This window comes from Tachypleus tridentatus, chromosome 10 (genome assembly GCF_004210375.1).
Source record: "Tachypleus tridentatus isolate NWPU-2018 chromosome 10, ASM421037v1, whole genome shotgun sequence".
Taxonomy (NCBI): domain Eukaryota; kingdom Metazoa; phylum Arthropoda; class Merostomata; order Xiphosura; family Limulidae; genus Tachypleus; species Tachypleus tridentatus.
The window spans coordinates 56350276-56374789 of record NC_134834.1 but is presented as its reverse complement, the minus strand read 5'-3'; the positions used below and the strand labels follow the sequence as shown (position 1 = coordinate 56374789).

At 33.1% G+C, this 24514-nt stretch overlaps 1 protein-coding gene across 4 annotated transcripts in view; it reads left to right on the top strand.

Annotated features, from left to right (window-relative positions):
• Window positions 1-391: 391 nt before the first annotated feature.
• LOC143229342 (guanine nucleotide-exchange factor SEC12) overlaps window positions 392-24514 on the top strand; it is a 32056-nt gene continuing 7933 nt past the window's right edge. For 2 of the 4 annotated variants that reach the window (XM_076461545.1, XM_076461543.1), the window contains exons 1-7: window positions 398-538; window positions 1539-1716; window positions 13563-13900; window positions 17432-17515; window positions 18451-18575; window positions 22592-22765; window positions 23115-23187. In XM_076461545.1, coding sequence (XP_076317660.1) covers window positions 404-538; window positions 1539-1716; window positions 13563-13900; window positions 17432-17515; window positions 18451-18575; window positions 22592-22765; window positions 23115-23187 — 1107 coding nt within the window. In that variant the 5' untranslated portion in view covers window positions 398-403. Of the gene's footprint in view, window positions 539-1538; window positions 1759-13562; window positions 13901-17431; window positions 17516-18450; window positions 18576-22591; window positions 22766-23114; window positions 23188-24514 lie in introns of all 4 variants that reach the window. The other 2 variants (XM_076461544.1, XM_076461542.1) reach the window with 2 other exon arrangements.

Here is a 24514-nt window from a genome sequence, read left to right as displayed (position 1 = left end):
ATATGTAAATAAATTTATTTTATAATTTTATGGGTAACTGACCAAATAACTGAGTAAACGCAATAACTAATCCTGATCTGAATACTTCACTAACTTCTCAATACTTGAAAAAAATGAACTTATTTGGCTTTTCATACTGATTAACTTGCACTCTTACTCGTTTTTATTTCGAAAACGCTCCCAATTTTCAACTTTCGTGAGCATTCTAGATATTCTAAGACAAGATTTATAAACTTTGCTATTTAGAGTCATAATCGTGTTAGCATTTCCCACTAATATAAACTAAAATAAAACATTTTAAATATAACTTATATTAATATAATCACATGTTTATCATTTTTTTATTTTTCACAGAAATTAACATTGATACTTTAAATTTACACTAGGTGTCACTTTTATAAAGATGGTTCCACTGAGTAAAGGACAATTACTTGCCCGTGTAAATTTCCCCCCTTATACTATACATAATCTGACTGAACGACATATTCTTGTCGCTGGAGGCGGAGGTGTTGCGAAATGTGGTATTCCAAATATTGTAGTAAGTATTTAATAATTAATTGAATTATTATTGTTATAATATCTTAGGAGCAAATCTTCTTTCCTCTAATGCTTACGTGTATCGTGATTAAATCAGGTGCAAATTGTAAGGGGGCGCTTCAGTTATCACCTTTCATGCCAGCGTTGAAGTTATGTTGTATATAGGAAACAGAAGTAAGGCAAGATACATATGGGTCTTTCATCCTATGGAAGTCGCCCAAGTAAACATTTGAAGTTTACTATACAGCCCAGCAGTTCTTTTAATAAGTGCGTAGAAGCTAGCATTAATTGTCTGTTTAACAAAATTATTGTGAGAACTAAAATTTTTTCTGTCAAAGACCATGTCTGGATCAAAAAAATGTTTCAGTTTGTATTTTCAACTTTTAATTCATTATTCAAATAAACATGAAAAAGAAAAGCTTGTCTTCAAACTATTTTGCAAATTTGATTCAAATTTCATAATTCTTTTGCACTTGCATAGAAATCAGAAAAAAAGACCTTTACTGTGTAGTTAAATGACTTACATCAGAAATCATTGTAGTAACTTGCATGCAATGTTTACCAATGTGTCGCTATCCTTTCTGTAATGAAGGGGAACAAAACTACATAAATTGTGAAAATATGAGACCTGAACAGAAACTTTTGCATTACAATAATAGTTGTTTCATTAGTAAATTCAGTAGAGCATTCTAATCATAAAATTTAACTGGTATTGCAAGTGAACATAAATACACATATGTAATTTACAGAATTAGCAATATACAGAAACTTATGAAGAAATAATACATTAGAGAGTTAATGTACCACATTTTTAATTGGATGTTATGCCCATCTTTCACTTTGAGGAAAAATGATTTTTGAATTTAAATAAAAGAACTATTATTTTATAATAATATTTAAAGTAGTGAAAAAGGTACAAAATATTATAATTATTGTATGACTACTTTCTTTTGATTTTCAACAGTATATTGTCATCCTGTAAAATTTATCTCTATTTACAGGAGATATACGAGTTGATCAACAATGGTTTCACATGTCGAGCAGAACCTGTGACACATTATGACACAGGCTCTCATGCTATTATGAATTGTACAGTATTTCACAATGGTAAACATCATGTCTTAGCTGCAGGAATGGAAGAGATGTGTCAGATGTATCAGTTGACATACAAAATATTAGGTGAAGAGAAAGATGGTTCAGGGGTAAAAGTTGGAGTTAAAGGTTAATTTCTTTGAATATGTTTAATGACTAAATTTGTTGTTAATGATGCACATTGTGTTCAAGAGAGGTATTGGGGTGATAGAATATTTAAGATTAATATTAAATTAATATATTTGATATAAAGTAAAATCTATTTAGTCTGTATGTCATTATTTATTTGGTCAAATGTTCCAATTTATTTTTTATATTTCTTAAGAGTATTTTCCATATAATTCAAAAGGGCCTTTCCCAGCCTAGAAAATTATGATATTTATGACACATTTAGCTATTTTGTTCTTAGAAAATATTCCATGTTGTTTGATGTTTTGATCAGTTTATAAATCAGAACATTTTTAGGGCAGTAGATATATTATACTCAGTTCTTAAGTTGTTTTTTTAACATACTTTATCCTTATATTTTATTGCTTTTATTTTATATTTGTATATTTTATTGAACTCAAGAATTTAAAAACAGTAGCATCTAATTCATTGAAGCACTTTGTTTTTCATACCTTTTGTCTTTTGTAGTCACAAACATCTTTTGAAGTATGTAATTAGTATATTTATTAGGGGTGTGAATTATTTACTGTTTAAATATTAAACAAACATAAGACATTTTAAATTTTGCTTTACTGTTTAATCATTATAAAAATATCAATATCAAATTACAAGTTATTTTTCCATTGGTAACTTCCTTCATTCAACATGTGGCTTGACTTTCTGGTAGTGAAATTCATTTCCCAGCTCCCATGATGCCTTAGCTCAAAATTACAATATTTTTTCTATGAGGTTGAAGTAAGAGAAGTTATGTTTGGACCCATTTCAATGAAAATGGAGATTGATAAATGTAATTCACATCATGTACAACAGAGTTTATTTGCTATAGAACCATAGGAACTTTGATGAATCACTTAAATTAAGTTTTGTGTACAAGCAGCGATTCTGTTTCAGTGTTCCTTTGAGTACAAAGGATGGGAGGCCCTGATAAGCATGCATGCTTTACTAATAGTACTAGGAACTGTGATAGAACTTGGGCTGAACAAATAATGAAATACGTTTTATTTGTTATGATGTAACACATCTGTTTTTCTCTGATTTTGAGCTTACACTTAAAATGAAGTTTTTCATCCAACTTGTACTGAATACTATGTTTTTTATTTTAGAAGCAATAAATAAGAGACAACTTCAACTTTATTTATATGTTTTGTTCAACAGTTATAGATTTCCAATATCACTAACTCATTGTTTTGTTTTGGGATCTTTAAATGTTAATCCATCAAAAGTATAGGGATGTTATTTGTGTTAATCTAATTTAGTTTGCTGTTCATAATATGTATGATGATAAATGTACAAGGAATAACATAAGTCAATACTGTAATATATAACATATTGGAACAATATCTTGACTGTTCTGTCCTCTAAATTAAATTGAAATAATTTTTAAAAATCTTAAAGCCAGCCCATCTAATTCATATACTTATCAATTTTTTTTCATAAATTCTCTTAAACTTGCTGCCTCTACATCATTCAAACCAATCCATTCCAAAGGCCAACTGCCCTGTTAAAAAAATGAAACTGTCTTAGCTGACTATGATTTTTGCCCTACCAAAATTTATATTTGTGTTCCCTAGTCCTACTATTAAATATGAAACAAGATGATGCATCAACAGTATCAATTCCCTTTACAGTCTTAAACATCCCATTCAGAGCTCCCTTAACTCTTTGCTTTTCAAGAAAAAACACTGATATATTTGAGCCTTTCTACGTATGACTACCTCTCTGTCCCATGTATCATTTTTGTAATCCTTTGCTGAACTCTCTCCAACAATTCAATGTCTTTCCTAAGGTAAAAATTCCAGGACTGAACACAGTATTCCAAATGTGGCCTAAAAATGACCTGTACAATGAAATTATAACCACTTTAGACTTGTATTCAATATTTCTGTATATACAACCTAAAATACTATTTGCTGTACCACTAGTGACAGCACATTGCTTGGATGGCTTTAGAGACTCATTGACTATTACATAAATATCCTTTTCCTTCATTACTCTGTTTAGGTTATTCCTGTCTAAATCTAAATTATTATAAAGTGCATTATTTTGCATTCATTTTTTGCATTATAATTAAAATCCATCTGCCATTTATTTGCCCAACTCAATGAATTATCTAAATCTTTTTGTAAATCAGCATCCTCCTCCTCATAGTTAACAACACCTAAGACCTTAATATCATCAGCAAATTTATTGAATATTCCTTCATCTGTGTCATTGATGTAAATCAAAAGCAGCAAAACTCCTAAGACTGAAACCTAAGGTACTTCACTTGCGACATTAATCTAGTTTGACCGATACCATTTGTAACAACCCACTGCTTTCTTCTATCTTGCCACTATTATATCCATTTAGTTAACTTATTTCCCACACCTATAGACAGAATTTACATTACACGATTTTTATTGACATCTTGTCAAATGATTTCTGGAAATCCAGATTTACCAAATCTACACCCTTATCCTCACTTACATAAACAGTAATTTTTTTCAAAGAATCTTAAAAAGAATCAGAAAGGAAGATTTCTTATAGTGAAACCATGTTGACTATCTAATAAAATTCTAAACTTTGTGAAATAACTTTTAAAAACATCTTTTAACAGACATTCCAAAACATTTCTACAACTGATGTAACACTAAAGGGTCCTTAATTGCTGGGATAAATTCTATTGCCTCTCTTGTAAAGAGGAGTTACATTAGCTGACTTCCAATTCCTTTGTTACATACTCACTATTCGAGGCCCCTCGGTGTGGATTCCTGTACATTGTGAGGAGACCTCCCAGGGTAGGTTCTGTTCTTTCAATTTACCTCCTCTGGGATCTAAACATCCATCCATGTGTTTGCCATGCATGGCAACCTGTGAAGGGGAGGAGAGGACCCTGGTGGTTGAGGGGTCCAACCCAAACACACCACTTTGGCCTTGAATTCCTGTAAACGGGCAGCCTTGGGGTGGCCCCCTGGGTCAGTCGGCTGGTCAACCAAGTACCAGTTTGGATGTTCTCAGCAGGTGTTGTGGATATTATATCTGATGCTGGTGTTTGGGTATAGTACTCACAAAACCCTGGTGTTGCTTCAATGTCCTTGTTTGACATTGTAGTGTGTCCCCTCATAGGGCTCCATGGTGGGTGGGGTCAGTGGGCACAGAAATTTTCCTCTCTTTATTATGGATACTCCAATTAAAAATCTTAAAATGCCAAAAAACAGTCTACAGGTAAATGACCACATCTTGAAGATTCTAAGCAGCAATCATCACCATCTGTACCACCTGTTGTACCTCATTTTTTTATATTGCATTCACTTTCAGATAAAGCTTTAGGGCAAATATCTCCCTTTTTCATTCAGAAGGGACTAGAGGGATTTGCTGGCTCTCCAAAATCAGTAAAGAAGCTTCAATCTGGTGACATATTGCTGGAAACATCCACATCTCAACACAGTGAACTCCTGTTGCATTCATAGGCAATTTGGGATATACCTATTGAGGTTACACCTCATGCTACTTTGAATTCATCACAAGGAATTATTGTTGAGAGAGATTTGAAGAACATTCCAGAGTTGGAGATTCTCTGGTTTTTCCACCCAAGGAGTTTCTGCAGTGAGACGCATATCCACTTGCAAAGATGGAATTATGGTGCTGACCAATGTCCTCATTCTCACATTTATGTCGCCATGTCCACCTGCCACCATCAGTGCAGGTTATCTTAATTGCAGAGTACACCCATTCATTCCAAACTTTCTCCAATGTTTCCAGTGTCAATGGTTCGGTCACTCAAAGATGTCATGTTGTGGTTCCTTGACAAGTGCTTGCTGCAGTGGCAAGGACCATGATGCCTACGAGTGTGAATCGGACCCTCATTGCATCAATTGCAATGGCTCTCACCCATCCTACTTTTGTTCTTGCCCTAAACGGTTTGAAGAAAAAGAGGTGCAGCATTTGAAAACGATTCTTAATGTTTCTTATCCTGAGGATCAAAAATTGCTGTCCACCACCTCATCTCAGATGTATGCTGCTGCACTTTATTCCACAACTACAGGGGAAGTGCAGACAGATCTCTCTGTGCTTCCAAAAGAATCTTTCTACAAACAATTGAAAAGTCTTTTGACCACCATGGTTAAAAAAGTTGATGAATCAACTTCAACACTTATCTCTGTTCCTTACATACATTCCACCAAACCCCAAGATCCACATCCTTTGGTTCCAGGTACAGGCATTTCCTAGGATACATCTTCTTCTCCCACCCCAAGTTTCAAAACAATCATTTGTTCACATCCTCAATCTCTGGAATCCCCTTCCAACAGCAACGACCTGCCCAATCGACCCAGGGCAGGATCCATGGAGATTGATACACCTCCCTTGAATAAAGACAGTAAGGAAAAATGATGTGGTCATAAACAGAAGGGTTCTCCACCCAGTTCACCTACATGTAAATAAAAATGGCCATCCTGATACAATGGAACTGTCGAGGTTTACATCCTAATCTGGATGTAATTTTTTTTACAGGAAACATTTCTTGAAACCTGCTGATACAGTCACCTTTCGGCAATTTTCTTTATACAGAAATTACAGGCTATGTGATGGATGAGTGCATGGAGGGGTGGCACTGTTGGTTGATCAGCATGTGCCCACCCTGTCTTTGCCACTCGACACACCCTTGAAGGCTGTAGCCATCCGTGTTTCCTTGGGTCATATCATCACTGTTTGTTCTCTCTACCTGTCCCCTGGAGAAACATATGATCAATCAGACCTTGATGCTCTCATTGAACAGTTGCCATCTCCTTTTTCATCCTGAGGACTTTAATGGACATCATCCCCTCTGGATAAGTGCTGATATTGATAGGAGGGTTCACTTTGTAGAGCATATGCTTTCTGATCACAACCTTTCTCTTTTCAATACTGGTTATTCTACTTATTTTCATGCACCTAGTCTGTCCTTTGCTGCTATTGATCTCTCAATTTGCTCCCTTTCATTATTCTCCCATTTTACATGGAGGGTTTAAAGCAATCCACAAGGCAGTGATCATTTTCTTATAATTTTGAGAGAGACTGGCCATAGTTGATGCCACCTGACCCACATGTCCCAGTGGAAGCTGGATCAGGTAAACTGGTCCTCTTTCACTGCTCTTGCAGAACTTGATCCTGCCATCATCTGTAAGCCATCAATAGATGACTGTGTGGCAGCAGTAACTGACTGTACTATACAAGCAGCTGCTCAGTGTATTCCTAAAACCTTGACATGTTTTCCACTATATCCTCGTTCTGTGGTGGAGTCCTGTCTGCCACATGGCACAGAAGGCTCAAAAACAGGCCTGGAATAGTGTTCGTGGGTATCCCACACTCTCGCATCCCCATTGCTTTCCAGCAGGCTCGTGCACCTGCTCAGTGGGTAAGATTTCAAAGCCAGAAGGAATCTTGGATTAAGTTCACAGGTGGCATATTTTTTACCACCAATTCCAAAGTCATATGGGACAAAATTTGAAAGATCATTGGGCAATATAATGATGTTCTCCTCTCGATCTTGCTCTCTGATGGCCAGGAACTAGCTGATACCCAGAGCATCGCCAATACTCTAGGTTAAAGCTTTTACTGGGTATCTAGCACTTCTGCTTCTTTTTCCACCTTCTTAACCATCAAGATTCGGGCAGAGCAATCACCTCTTTCCTTTCGAGCTGATTGTCTCTATGACTATAATTGTCCCTTTACACTGGTGGAACTTAAACTGGCCCTTCTTTGGTCTGGCAGTACATCTGTTGGACCTGATGATATACACTATGACATGCTGCTCCATCTATCTCCTGCTTTTCTTCTGATTGTTTTTAACCAGATCTGGCAGGAGAATGTTTTTCCTGATGCCTTGCACCAGGCTATTGCTCTACCTTTTTCTAAGCCTGAGAAGGATCCCAAGATTCCTTCAAATTACTGTCCAATTGCTTTGATGAGCTGTCTCTGTAAGAACTCAGAGAGGATGGATAATGCTTGTCTTGTTTGGTTTCTCAAATCAAACAACCTCCTCTCGCCCACCCAGTGTAGGTTCCGACGACAGCTCTCCACCATGGACCACCTGATTTGACTTAAAACATCAATCAGAGATGCCTTCCTTAAATGACAACATCTTGAATCAATATTCTTTGTCATTGAGAAGGCTAATGATACAACATGGAAGTATGGCATTTTGTGAGACCTCCATATATATGGGTTACGTGGCCATTTGCCCAATTTTATTAAAAGTGTTTTAATGGACAGGAGATTTCGAGTTTGTGTGGATTCAACACTTTTCTGTTCTTTTCTACAAGAACTTGAAGTCCTTCAGGGCTATGTTTTGAGTGTCACACTTTTCAGTGTAAAAACTAATGCCATCAATAAACAACTCCTCTCACTATTGCAAATGGGCTCTATGTTGACGACTTTCACATCTCATGTCAGTCATCGAACATGAGGTTCGTTGAGCAGCAGCTACAGACTACCCTTAATTGCTTACAGAAGTGGACCACAGCAAACGGCTTTATCTTCTCTTTTTTTAAACCCATTTGCTTGCACTTTTGTCGCCAATGGGGTTTCACTCTTATCCTGAACTCTGTATTGGTGAAGTTGTGCTGCTTGTGATCCCTGAGACAAAGTTTTTGGGGCTTATTTTTGACTGTAAACTGACCTTTATACCACACATCAAGCAGATACAGGTTATATGTACAAGAGCACTAAACATCTTCTGTGTTCTCTCTTCCACCACTTGGGGAGCTAATCAACATTCTATGCTAAAGATATATCGTACTCTTATTCAATTGAAACTTGACTATGGATCACTAGTCCCTGGCTCTGCCAGAACCTCGACCTTAAAGATGCTATACCTCATTCATCATCAACGACTTCAGCTTTGCACTGGGTCTTTTAGTACTTCCCCAGTTCAGAGCTTAAATATAGTCTCATGAACCTTCTTTACACCTCTGCCATTTGCAACTGTCTCTACTATATACTTCGAAACTTTGTTCCTTACCAAAGCATCCCACCTGGAATTGTGTTTTCCTTTCTTGGTGGGCCATACTTTTTCAGAACAGATGGTCTGTTATTGCTCTTTTTGGCCTTCGTATCCAGGCACAGTTGGATGTATTGGGTCTGTCCTTGGATAACATTGCTGTATCCACTGGTCAGCCCATCCCACGATAGCTTTTTACAGTCCCCAATTGAGACCTATCTTTAAGTCATCTGAAAAAAGTAAACACTCCTGATTGGAAATACTGTCTGCTCTTTGTTGAACATCTTTTGAACCATCCTTCCATTCCTATTTATACAGATGGTTCAAAACCAGGTGACTGTGTGGGCTCTGCCATGGTTTGTTGTGGTTCGGTGGTTGTGTGCAGAATCTCCTCTACAGCTTCTGTGTTCACTGCTGAACTGTATGACAATTCTCTTGCCCTGGATCACATAGAAGCTAAGCAGTACTCAAACTGCATTATTTATACTGACTTGTTTGGTTCTCTACTGGCCCTGGAAACGCTTTACGTTGGTTCACACCATGTTCTCACCAATATTCAAAACTGACTGGCCCATTTCTCTTTAACATTTACTTCTATCCAGTTTTTCTGGATATTGGGCCACATTGGTATTCATGGGAAGAAGCTTGCCGACACTGCAGCTAAGTCTATCTGCTCTGGCACTATCACCATTGTGCCTGTCCCATACATGAACTATGGTCCTGTATTCAAGGTTTGGCTCCATGCCAGCTGGAAGTCGACTTTGAGTGAGCAATGAGAAAACAAGCTTTTCCAAATAAAACCCTATATTGGACTTTGGCCATCTTGCTTCTGTAAGGATCAGAAAGAGGAAGTTGTTCTAACTAGACTATACATTGGTCACAGTTTTTTAACTCATCATTTTCTTTTATCTTGAACTGATGCATTAGTGTGTAGTTTGTGTAACACTCAGATCACAATAAGCCACATTTTACTTTTTTGTCATCGTTATGATTCTCAATTACGGCACCATTTTAAACATGTTCTGTCCCAAGGTTTGTTCATAACATAAAACAATGTCATTGGTGATGGTGACACTGTCAACCTTGGTAATGTTTTTAGTTTTTTAAAGGTCATTAATCTTTTCAATGTAATTTAAGTTTTTTAATTTATACATTACACCTTTTTAATGTGGCTCCCTTTTAAAAATCACAGTTAATCTAGTTTGATTTGCAATTAGAAACTGGCTGTAAAATTAAATAACTCAGAACCAGAACTGGAAAGGCCAACTTCAGGTAATAACGCTGCTGTGATGACTACACGTTAGTCATCCTGGCGAGTTATTATTATTATTTTGCCACACGTCTTTTAAAAACTTTTTGAAAATGGCCATAACGTCAAATAACTCAGAACCGGAACTGGAAAGGCCAACTTCAGGTGGCTGATGGTGGTTTTTGTACTTACCTGTGAGTCTTCCAAGCAAGTTATAATTATTACAGTTATGATACAGAAAGTCCTTTACAACTTGAATTACTGTAATTTTTCTCTTGATGTTGTAGACTAGATGTGCACATTGATTTTATGCTATTTTTGTGTTTTTTTTAAACTTTGTTTTGTTGTACCCTAATCTCCTTTTATGAATTTTACTAAACTTACTTTTAACATTTTACTAAATGTGTTTGGTGCAGATAGCCTAGCTGCTTTGTGCCATAAAACACTAAATTAACCAACCAACCAACCAACCAACCACTATTCAAGGACTACCAAAAAATAGTAGTAAATGGCTCACATATCCAATTTATAATTTCCTTTTCCTTCAAAACCCTTGGAGAAATATTATCTTGCCCAGAAAACTTAGTTTTCCAAACTTCCCAATTTTTTCTTAACCAGCTGAGAATTAATGCATTCATCTTGTTTGATTTTGTTTTCATTTATAAACTCTTCAAGATGTGGAATACTGCTTAAATCTTTGATAGTAAAAACCAAAGATGAAACAAGATTTAATAACCCAGCCATCTCATAATCATCTCTCAAAGGTCCTACACCCATTTTGACATTTTATTTACCCTTAAGTATTAAAACAAATCCTTCTCTTCTTGTATATCTTTTTTCATGTCCTAATCTCCTGTTTCACCAACTTCCTTGATATTCTATAATCTTCTAAGTCTCCTGTCATACCTGTCAATTTAAATTTCTTATGCTTTCCATTAATTTTATTTCTTGGACTGTTTGCAAGCCAAGGTGGTATTTTTTTACTCACAGCTATCCTCCTCTTTGGATGAGGAATATATTTACCCTGAATATTTAAAAATTTATCTTTAAAAGTTTTCCACATCTGATCAATGTCTCCAAATAATGCAGCTTTCCAATTTACAACAGATTATTCTTATTTCATCCTTTCAAAATTTATGTTTTTGAAATTTGTTACAAAAATATCATCATACCTTATCTCCATACACAGTAAAACATCAAACCTAATAGAGCAAAGGTTACTTGCACCCAGATGTTATTTAGTTTCCATCCTCTCAATCATTTCTATATTTGAAGTTGTTTCTAATAGGTTTCTTAATTAATTGATGAAAAAAAAACAGCTATTCTGAACAACTTCCAAAAGCATTTCTTCTTTATGGTTTACGTCTAGCATATTCCAATCTATATGCCTGAAATTAAACTCACCCATAATTATGACTTCATTAACATCTCAAATATTAAGCTAGTTATAAAGTTTTTCACTAGTATCCTCAACGTCATTTGTTGGTCTGTAATAATTTCCCACTAAAAGCCCTTTCCCTTTATATCCACTAATAAAAATCCAAATGGATTCAATTTCCTTACTGTTATCTTTGACATCCTCAATTTCAATAGAATTTAACTTGCATTTTACACATAAAGCCTCTCTTTTCCTCTGCTTTAATACTCTATCCCAATTAAATAGCCTATAACCCTGTATTTTAAACAACTGTCATCAAAATTATGTATGTTTAACAATGTTTCAGTTATTCCTGTCATTTTATTTCTTATACTTTTAGCATTACAGTAGTAACATTTAAGCCTATCCCTATTAATACTTCTATGGTTAACTTTTCTCTGCTTCTTATTCTTTTTCCATCTAGGTTTCCTGGCCCTCACCACTGTCTAGTCCTAGTTTAAAACTTCCTTTACAGCTGAGTTAATACCCTTAGTAAACAAGCTAGCCCCTACCCTATTTAAATGAAAATCATAAATTCCAAAAACTTCTTCCACTGAACTGATCCTACAAATCCAATTAGCCAATCTGTTCATCCTTACACAGTAACCTAAGCCAAGCATTTAGCCCTGGTAACCTACTTGTAACTTCATATTTAGAGTTAATTCTGGACAGTATCCCTGACAAATTTAAGGCCTTTTACTTTAAATGCTTTTATCAACCTCTTGTACTTATTAATTAGCTTCTCAGACCTTCCTTTCCCCAAATCTTTAGCCTCCTACATGCACCACAAAAACTACATCTCTGCCAGCTTGCTTTATTGTATCATCTGTCAGTTGTATCCTCCACTGGTGCTGTTGGAGAGCATAATCTTTTCTCCCATTTTGCCACACAAACTATTTTATCCACATACCTTGTCAAGAAATCACCTATAGCAACAACCCATATCATTTTCTGACCCTTTTGTTTTCCTTCTCTTCAGTAGTTTCTTATATATTGAAGCCAAGAGCTGAAATTTGTTGCTCAACAGAATTATAACTAAATTCACTACTTTTTACTTTAACAGTATTATTCTTTGTAACTTCATCAGAGTCATTGTTAGTTGATGTATCCCTTGCATGTAAAAGTTTAAGCTCTTCCTAAAATCTTGCTGCCATTTCCCACAGTCTGTCCTTCTCTTTATCTGTTGGCTCTACCTTAATTAGGTTAGTTTCTAACCTACAAACTGTAGATAAAAATTGTACATCTTCATTACTAGCTTCATTAGAAGTACTTGTCAGCCTCAAGTTTTCAATTAAAAACCCACTCATTACACCCAACAAACTGTGAATGCTTAACTTCTTCACTTATCTTTGCTGTTGTAGTTATAGCCTGAAAATAAATACCAGATACCAGTGGCTGCTGGTATTTGGTATTATACTATTAAGCCTAACGTTTAAGAACCAATTATATAATTTTTTATCACTTCTTTGTCTTTATGCTAAAGTAATAAAGTTTATTTTTAATTATACAGAACTTAGAAAAAGAACTTAAGTTATTCTTAAAATACTAAAAGACAAACTAGTTTTTAGATTGTACTTGTTCAATAAAATAATGTATTTATCCTGTTTTATGATTTACCAGTGAGTTGAAATATACCTAATCCTAAAGTACTGTCACATGTACTAAGCCTATTTTAATGTAGTAAAATTTACAGCAGTAACTTCAAATTAAAACTTTGACTATCTTACTTTTATTTACCAAAATTACTGTATCTAGTTATTACTGTGTTGTTTAACCTGAATTACTACCAATTATAATATTAAATAACTTTCAGAAATCTATATCAGTATAAGAGTTTAACTTTTCAACATCCTCCCTCTTCAATCTCACCCTGTATTTTAATTTTAATAACTTTGAATAATTAGACCTTAGGCACACATTATTTCTTTACTGTAATTAAAATAATCTATGATCATAAGCATTATTTACTACACTCACAATATTACAATTTTTTTAAAATGAAGTTATTTACAATTTCATACTGCTATGTATGAATTTGCATAAAGAAGATATTTATTTTCAAAATGAAAATAATGTACCATTACTTTCTGGTGAATTGGTTTCTTGAAAAAAACGATTGGTTACAAAATTTATTTTTTTAGATAAGACTCTAACACCCAACAAGTCAGTACGTCGTCGACGACGGACTAATTCCTTTAGTTCAGAAAATGAAAAAGATACAAAAGAAGAAGAAAACAAACCCAAAATACAAGAGAGTACCTCAAAAAAGGGTGTTCCCATTTTAGAGAAAAAAAGAAAAAAATCTGATGCTAACTCTAACTCTGTCATAACTCAAGTTGGATTTGATATAAAACCTATTCAGAGCTTTCAAACTGACTTTAACAAAAAGGAAGAACCATTTCAGAAGGTTGTACGATTTTCTTCTGTTTCTAAAATTTTGGCTACTGCTGGAGCAGATGGTCATGTTAGGTTATGGAAGGTAGGTTTAGAATAATTCTTTGTTGTTTTTTGAAAATATTTTATTTTGTTAAAGCCACAGTCTCTGTTTATGCGTACAAAATAAGTTTTTTAACCATTAAACAACAGTCATCATCAATTGATGTTGCTACCTACAACATTCCTGCTCTTTAAAGGTTAAGCCTTCCTTATATTATGCTATTTTATATGTTAAGCTTTAAAACTCGTGTTACTTCGGTGATGCACAAATGAAAGTGCATTTGGAATAAGATCCTTCAAATTGTCCATCTTGTTCACCTTTTAAACATTACATGTTTTTGGATGAGTGGCAGAACTGATGTAATAAAGTAGTGTGCTACAACTTACAAGTTGGATATTATAATTCATTTTTACTCATTTTATGTTTGCTCTCCTTACTGGAGAGAAAGTAGCCACAAAATGTAGAGTAAGTGCTAAGGTTACACAATTCTGCATATTTAAACTTCATAAAAGTTTTGGTTGGAGAAACAGATTTTCCATAATATAGCTATGTAGATTTCAAAAATAACATCAGTTTTTTTCTATCCCTTAAAGAATTTTTACTAATCAGGAAGAAATAACTGGAACTTCGATCAAGTTATTATTTTTCTCACCACAAAAAACATGTTTTTACTATATTTGTTAAAAAAATACAAATAAACGGAAGAAATTGGAAGACCATTGATGTCAAACAAATATGCATTCTCATTTATCTTGATTTTGTTTTTGAACTCTGTCTTTTAGTCTCAGAATTATGTATTTTCGTTTTTCTTTTATGTATTGTGTTATCATGTTTTTTGAAAAATCTGAATGTGGTGGAAAAAAGTGGATATTTTTTGATTCAGCATCTAAGAAATACTTCAATTGTAAAATTTCAAGACAGTAAAACTGTTGCAGGTTTTTGTAATTGGAAATAGTTTGAAATGAAATATCATATATTTTTTTGTACTGTAGTGAATATGTTACATAATTTCTTATTTAAATCAAGTTTAGAAATGTTTTTAATCTAAAGTTTAAAGCTAGAAAATATTCAAAAGGAATTATTGTGTGTGTGTGTGTGTGATTTTTCTATTATTTGAAACTCATGTAACTATCATTTTTGCTTTATTGACTTTTTCTGTGATATCTCAAAGGCTTTGTCTAACTGTTTTCGCAAACTTTGAATATTGATCCATCAAATGTGAGCTGGTGTTATTTATGTTTGGTTCAGATTTGCAACTTGAAAGTAAACTTATAAAACTAACAATTTGATCCCACATTCCTGTCACATGAGTAATAATTCTCATTTAATACTGCCCTTTATATGTGAAAAAAAGTTCCATGCAATCCACAAGCTTTTTATCCCTTAGTTGGAATTGAACAATTCCAATGCATCTTTTGTGAGAATCATCGTGAGACAACTTTCCACCAATAAGAGTGTGATATACATTCTTGATGCATTTCTGTTGAACTATCACTTCTCATTGGGCAGTACTCATCTTCTAACATTTGTTTTGTGCTCCCTTCAAATGATTTATTTTAATATTTTTTCCATATCTTTGTATTAATTTCTCTCAACAAGTTTACTCTTTATTATACAATAGTGATATTTGTAACTTGAGTTATTCCAAAGTGGAATTCTATTTCTTTCCAGTTCAGGAACTTTTTACTTCATTGCCAAAACGTTTTTAATGTTTCTGCAAACACAGATGTGTTTGGTTATTCGTTTTGCAATGTGACTTCTATGTTAACACTTCGTAAGTTATGAGTTCTATTAACACACTTACAAAGGTCTTGGATAATGGTACTTTGCAGGTAAATTTTTAGCTTTAATTTATCAGGAGCTTGATCATAAAATATAATAACCTTCATCAGGTCTAACCTTCAGTTTAGGAGCCCACACATTTGAAACAGTCCACCAATATTTGAAAGATAAAACATTAGATTGTTATGATTTTTGTATGATTGTATTGTCAATATTCTTATCTCATTATTTAGGTTTCATATTACTAGTTAATACTTCTCATCATTACTCTTAATTGCATTTTTTTCTACTATACCATTTGCTTAGCTTACCATGGCCTTTGTTATATTAGGATTACCTATTTTTCATTTTACTGGTGTATCTAGATGTTCACTCCCAGTGGCTGGAGCGTGAACTTAGAGTCAAACAATGTACGTCCTTGCACATGTATTACGGGTGTCTATATTCTTTCATCATTTCTACTCTTTCCAGTGTTGTGGAGGCACTTGCAGATTATTACAGTTCTTCCCCTTCTGCCATCCCTCAATTTTTATTATTCAATGGATGTTACTGCACGTGGAGCAGTTCCAGTCAGTTTCACTTTTGAAGATAATGGTTTACATTACCCAGACGTCTTTTCCATACTGGATGCCAAGTTCCAGGTTTAAACTATTAATTTATAATATGAACATGTATCCTGTTCATGAATTGGATGGGTGGGAGATACTAGATTCCTAGTGGCTGGATTATTTAATGTGGTTGAATTACCAACTGTATGATCATCATTCTACCCCCACATGGACATTGGTTTCCAGCTGTATGGGTTTTGGATGTAGTTGACTTACCATGTACCATCCATTGCACCCCAACTACTTTACAGCTAGGGCACATCATTTTTATTTTACCTGCTTTGAGATTGAGTTTCATAAATATTGCATGGTTTAGATCATTATCCATCCATAGTTCTCTCCCACATGAATGTGCTACTTTGTTTTTATGCCCATATATGCTACATCTTTCTACAGTGGGCTTAGATTATACCTTGTTCAGAAATAGTTCTATCACCCACATTAAATCTCAAAATCTGGTTATCTCATCTTAAGAAATGTTCTTTGGATGCTTACAAAGGATGCTTCTTTTTTTCCCTTGCACTGGCTCCTGCATTATTCAGTCTGGGATTGTAGTTATTTATGCAAATGGAAGTAATGTACTGCTTTAGAAACTATAGTTTTCCTATACTTAAAATGTATTTCTGTAAACCAGTGCATTCATTTTCTGTCAAAATTTCAAAAGATAGTATGATAGAATTCAATAGAGGGGTCACATGCCAAGAGTATGTCACACTCTTATTGGTAGAGGATTGTTGCTCAATGATTTACATGAAAGATGCATTGGAATCATTCAATTCTAATTAAGGGGAAATAAAAGGCCTGTGTGTATAAAAAATGTTTTGGCATGTAGCAGGCAGCACTGAGCAATAATTGCTATTTATGTTAGTAGAGGCAAGTACCTATCAAAAATATATTTTCAGTGTAGTAAAATTATAACTTTAGTTCATCCAAATTGAAAAGGATAAACTACAAATTTCATTTCAACACTTATGCTATTTCTGTGAAGTTTTTGTTTTGTGCTGTGTATATTTTTCTTGTATTTTTCACTCTTTTTCTCAATTGTTATGAAGAGGCATAAAAATCTGTTTCATAAATAATTTTCCTGGAATCATAATTTTAAAAAAATATGTTTATTACAAATCTCATGTGCCTAAACCATAATATTTGTAACAAAATCAATATATATTTTTTTTATTTTCAGTATCCTGAGTTAACATTGTTGCATGATATTGAGGCTCATGAAGATGAAGTGGATAACATTGATTTCAGTCCTTCAGGCAACAAAGTAAGCTGTGTATAACTAGTAGGATTACAGAGTTTCTGTTTAATACTTAACTAAGTCAGCTAATATTTGTTGTGTGATTTATAAATAACTGTGTCAAAAACCACAGTTGTTATATTACATTATATTTTGTGGTTTTCTTCACAGCTCTTAAGATAAATATATAACCAAATACTATAATATTTTGAAAATTAAGTTTACAATATTAAAAGTGAAACTGATAAGGCTAGCAATCCATATCTGATTAATTGGATATACAGTGTAATTTGTTTTACTTTTGGATAATTGCTGCAAGATATGTTTTATTCTACACTAAGAATAATCAAAAAAATTAATACTAATACTTCATAAAGAAACAACAAAAACAGAGTATTTATTAGAACCTACACAAGATGAACAGAATGTAATTATAAATTCATGATTGGAAGATGCTTGGCTAGTCTTTTAAGTGACAGAACTGAATTTTAAACTTTTAATTCAACAATATAACCTCAACACCAGAAGTTTAAAAACATGCAACTTTGTAAATTATCACAAAATCTGATACAACACTCACAAGCTCTAAGATTAATTATAACTCACAACACTTACATGTTCTTAGATTTTTTTTGGATATTTTGGCAGTGATATTTTTAGAATGGCTGATAGTAATGATGACTGATATAAACCATACTACAACTGTATGATTTTGTTGTGTATCGCTTAATTTCAGTCATCATTTTACTATCAGGTACCTGATGCTCATTCTAAAGCCAACGGTTAAATACATACAATTTCAAAATAGTGCATTTTTGTATAATAGATTTATTTGAGGAAATTGTATTTTAGAAGATGCAAAAAATTAAATAGGTGTACATACATGCATATGTATATGAAATTATTATAAATTTAATGGTCAAACATTCTGTTACATGTGTGTACATTTAAGCTTATTTTAGGTTGTCAGCATATCTCGTGATGGCCATGGTTTTGTTTGGAATGTTAAGGATGGCACTAAGCATTGTGAACTGAAGTTTGTGTTGCAGAAGGAAGGTGATGACAAGTACATTTTTCGTTCTTGTAGGTATGCTAGACTAATATCTTCTGTAAGGAAAATGATTTACACAAATTTAACTTGTTAGCATTGAAGGGATTTCAATATGTTATGAACTTTGTAAACATGTGTTTTGGAAAAAACTACAGTGAACTTTAATTTATAAAATTGTTTTTTTGGCATAATTACTTCTTACTAAAATGTTCATGAAAATTTTGTATGATTTTGTTGTAGTATCGTTTAATATTCAGTCATCATTTTACTATCAGGTACCTGATGCTCATTCTAAAAAACTGTGAGTGAAAGCATAAAAAAATGTTATATACTCATGTATGTGGGATTTAACACTGCGGGATATTAAAAAAAAATGTTATTCACTGTTGTTGCTAAATCGCTTAATATTTCAATACATTTTACCAGTGCTGAGAAGATACAAGTCATTAATTAATAATCACCTTAAAAATAGGGTGAATCTTGTGCTAAAATTCAGTAAACACAAATTGAAGTGGAAAAATTTTGCAAATGTATGTAAGAAGTGATTTTAAATTTGACTTTCATTTCTTGGAGAAATTATGAAGGAATATCAATTCACATCTAAACACCTCAGCACCTTTAATTATTTTACAAAATTTATGCCTGTAGGAATAGCAGTCTTATGCAAACATAATATTAAGTATTTATAAGTTGTTAGAACATTTACTTGCAAGAAGTTAAACTAAGAAACTTACATATATTTAGAAATTTGAAGGCATTGAATGTTTAGCAATATAAAGAAATTTTTATTTTGAATTTTGTTTTAAAGATAAACAACATTTCTTAAAGTAATCTTTGTTTATGAAACTTAGAAAACCTACTAGCTGAGAAATTCAATGTAGAGCAGAATAGATCATGTGTAATAATGCCAGTAGTTAGTCTGGTGTAACTTGTATATATTTGATCAAATGATAACTCACATAGTAACATAAGTAGACTTATATAGGTCATAGTATTGAAAAAAAAATTATATTTATGAAGAAAAGATTTTAATGTTCAGCCACTCCTGATTTAATACTAAACTTTGCCTTAAATGCTACTTCTCACTAGCACATGGCATGGTTATTGGATACTTTGATGAAATGTTATTTTCAAGAGGATGACTCACCTCTCACACAGCTCAGCTATTTTCTTTGCACATCTGCAAAAGAGAATTGTATTCCATGAGTCCCACCTAATTTCAAGTGATTTAATATTAATTGTGCTGTTGTATGGTGATACCATAATGTGATGAAAGTCTTCTATCCTTAGGATAATAACATATTTCCATGTGCAATACCCACCTGATGCATTTGTTCTCATAGTAACTTAATTTTTCACCTTGATACTGTATTGAACAGACATATTTAAATTTCAGTTCAGTTGTTTTAGATTTTCATTATCACTGAAATTCTGATTTTCGTTTTGATTGGCATTTTTTTCACAAAGCTTTAATTTTATTGGGTATTTTCAAGAAACAGTGATTTATACTTCATCCTGAGTGAATGATGATGGTTGCTCGTAGATGTTATTTCTACTGTGGTTTTTGAGGGCTCATTATTTTTCAGGGTTGTTGCAGCCACTGTTCAACATGTTATGGATTACTACATGCTTAATGGGCCTTCTGCTTTCATTCTGTCAGCTGAATTTAATTCTCCTTGTTTGGGAATGATTTATTGAACTGTGACATTAACCTGATTTCTTTAAACAACCTTAACCTTTCAGTTTCTGTCTGGATTTCATTAAAGGGAATGAATTTAATGTTCACCTGTAAAATTTAATCTTAAAATAATGTTAAAATGACTAATTACACTATGTAACAAAAGTTTTTACTTTTTCTTGTTCCTGGGCAGAAAGTGTTATTTCCAAATTGCTTATGCCTTAAGTAAATGGAAAAAACCTATTTTTCTCTTCAAACTTTGCTTTTGTGACCTGGGTGATGAAATTTTTAAAATTTACCCATTTCCCAGAACATTTCAGGTAGATTCAGTGCTGAGTAGCTGATAGAGAATTTTCTTGAACTTACAAGAATTTTCAAGAACTTTCTAGAATGCTGTAGAACTTACAAGAATTTTCTAGAATGTTGTAGAATTTTTGAGAACCTTTTAGAATTTTCTAGAACTTTCTATAGTAATGTATGTACAAGGGCTTACCACTCACCACTTCAGTTTAGTTCTAGCTGCCTAAGTGAACACATAGACCTATCTGATTTTATCAGAGATGGCATCAAGAAGCTGCGAGCATTCTTCAGACTCATTCTGCTATGTATTTGGCCAATTTATCATAACGGACCAAGTTCTCTGTGGGGAAGCACAATGTCAAGTGTGAGGCATTAGTGGACCTCCAGAAGGTGTTGTTCCCACTATTGCACATAAAATTGGGTCTTATGAAACAATTTGTGATAGTTCTTGATAAGGGAGTCTGCAGTCTTCAAGTACCTTCAAGACTTTCTCCCTAAGCTGTTTGAGGCAAAGGTCAAAGCTGGTGTCTTTGTTGGACCACAAATAAAGAAAATCCTGGGGTGCACAGAATTCCCCAAGAAGCTCAGTAGCAAAAAAAAAGCATGGGGCAGCTTTGTCACAGTGGTTCAGGGCTTCTTGAGCAATCACAAGGCCGAAAATTATATGGAACTGGTTGAGGTTCTGGTGAAGAACTATGGCAAAATGAGCTGCAGGATGTCCCTGAAAGTCCATATCTTTGACTCTCATCTTGATAAGTTCAATGAGAATATGGGAGAATACTCAAAGGAGCAAGGCGAGCACTTCCACTAAGATATACTGGACTTTGAGCACCGCTACTAAAAAATGTATAAAGAAAACATGGTGGGAGACAATATTTGGGGGGCTGATACATGAAAGTGATTTACATTACAGTTGCAAATCTTGAAAAACTACTCACTTCTAAACATTTTTGTTCAACTTTAGTTGTAACATATAAATTTTGATTCATATGTTGTTTTATTCAGACCTTATGTAAATAAAAATGTGCAAATTTGCTCATTTTTACATAGAAAATAGGTAGTTTCTAAATTTCATTATCCAGGTCACAAAAGCAAAGCTTGAAAGGAATAATCACCATTTTCTGTACTTTTACAACATAAGCAATTAAGAAATAACATGATATCTAGGAATAAAATTTGTATTACATAGTGTTATTGAATATTTTGTAAAATATCATTGTGCTTAGTATAAGACCATTTTAATTAGAAACTTTGGAGATGATAAAATATTGGAAACAGATTAATACTTTTTTTGAATACAATTCTTAATTTACATGAGTTTGTTACATGGCTTGATCTGACTCACTAAAAATGTCTGTTAAAGTGAACAAGATGATAGGTATTTATTCATCTGGTGGTGAGTTGTTTTTTTTGGAGTTGGAGGATGTTGAACATCTTGATAACAGCAAGTTCATTTTATAAATTGTGGGTAAATAAATAAAAAGTAAAATATTATTTTGCAAGATCAAAAAATCAAATGTATGTGCAAAACTAATTTTGAAATGTATTTTGTATATTTTGAGGATAATACCTTCACTGGCAAAAGGCTTTCTTTAAATATTTGATTAAACATTTTATATTACAGTTTTTATTTTTAATGTATCAGATATTCTAACTCTTATAAAACTCAATAAAATATTTGCTGAGTTCTTTATTACTACAATTTGTTTAGCATTGAGTGCAATGTAAGTTAATACATCAAGATTGACTGAAAGGGATGTTGATAACATTATAAATTTTCACTAACAAGTATTTTCAGTTATCATTTAAATGTTGTATTTTTGCTCATGAGCATTTGGAAAATATTTTTAAATTTCTGGCATTAAAAATGAATTATACATGTAATACTTTTCTTCTTTTACTATTTTTTTGTCATCACAACAATTAATTTTAATTTACTTCTTGCACTGGCAAAACATAGAAGAAAAAATTATTTTTGTATCATTCATGATGTAAGTAAACTAACTACAGTTAGTACTGCTAGTTTTAAATAAGGGAGAAATATTAGTTATAAATATTTTGGTAAATATTTCAGGTATGGAATTGTGGAAGGAAATAAATCAAACTTTAAGTTATTTACTATTGTAAATCCTGCTCCACGGAAAAAGCCACCACTTCCTTGTTATTTATTTAAATGGAACACTTCCAAATATATTGTAGAAAAGATGGTTTCAACTGGAACGGACATGCTTTCAGTGATGACTGTGAGGTTAGTATTTATACATCTTAAATTTTGTAATCTGCAATTTTAAAATATAATAATTAACTGTTGTAAGGTAACATGTACCTCTGTAGTTTTCTGTTAATTAAAGCAAAATTGTTGCTTAAACATGTCACCGTAAACTCAGTGTGACACTGTGTCTATATGTATGTACACACACAGCTGTAAGGTGAACTTCATGTATCGAGTGTTACTTTACAATTTGTTTTGTCAGTTGGCTAGTAATTAATTGAACATGTCTACAAATAAATATATTAATTTATTGGCATAAATCTTGCACAGTTGTTAACAGTATATACACTAAAAGTAGTAATGTTTAAATCTGTTTTATTTTCAGTGATGATGGAAGATTTGTTGGTTTGGGCACACTCTCTGGAAGTGTGGACATTTACATCTCATTCAGTCTAATGGTAGGCGTATCACTGTTCTTACACACTTAACGTGTATTGACTTCATTTCCTTCATTAATACGTTATTTTACACAATTCAGAACAGAAGGGTTAGAAATAAAGTACCAGAGTGAGACATTTTTTCCCAATATTTTAAATAGGTCAATAGTAAAAGATGTAAGTTTTATTTTTTTGTTTGGTTATAAGTATTTTTTGAGTGCTTGAACACTGGAAAATTACTGAATTTAAGCTTGTTTTTAGGAAGGATATAGTGTTAAGAGTTACTCTGAAAGTTCTATAGTCTAATAAAATAAACTTTGCAGTATTATCTGGGGAAATATGATATCATAAATAAAGTTCATGTGGATTCACTGAAGGGAAACCTGTTAGTAGTCTGATAACTTTTTTGAGGATGCTATATGTTATCTGGACAATGGAAAGGATCTAATCTCTGTGTGTTTAGATTTTCAAAAAGTATTTGATGAGTGTCACACAAAATAAGAGCTAAGAAAATCAAAATGGTGGTTTGTAGGGAGTTAGAGTCTTGCATTCAGCTGACATTTTCTTCTTTTCTCTGTTACACTCTTTAAGTTACACTTATTCAGGTGCCACTTGGGTTTCTCCTTTTTCATGCACCTTCCATTAATTGCTGGCCTCCACATCTTTCAGTTGGAGAAGATTTGTAGTAAATGTACCTGGGGTAGGCCTGGGGCCTGGTTCTGATGCCCTAGTGTGAGTTTGCCCTTTTTTACACAAGGGAAACTTGGATATTCTCATGCACGTCATCGGTGCTCGGACTTTGGTAGGCCAGATATCTGGGTGTACTTTATCTTCGTGAATTTAAGTTTACATTAGATATTGATTTTTACTTTGATGAATTTAATTATCACATACAGTTATTAATTCTGTGCATTTTATTAGTTCTATATTAGTAAGTAATTTCCCTAGACATATTTCTATTGTCTATTTGTCATACATTTTAACTTCTTGTGACATATAATTCATTGTTCTGTTTGGGTAATTTTTTTGTCAATATGTGAATTAAGTCAGTGTCCTTTCTTGTCTAGGTTTATTTTTAAAGTATAGGAAATTAGTTGCTGTATATTCAGGAGTTTTCTAAGTAATTTTTGTCAGTTTGCTTGTTCACTGTTATTACATATTTTGTGGAGTAAGTACATTTAAATGGTTTCTCCCTTTCCTGTTTGTAATTATTTGATTAATATGGTATGTTTGGTAGTTTGTACCTTACTTATCATTACTACTAGTAATATATAATTCATTGTTCTATTTGTTGTTATTTTTTTATCATAGCTGTTATGTAGGTGTTTTCCCGTTTTACGTCAGTGTT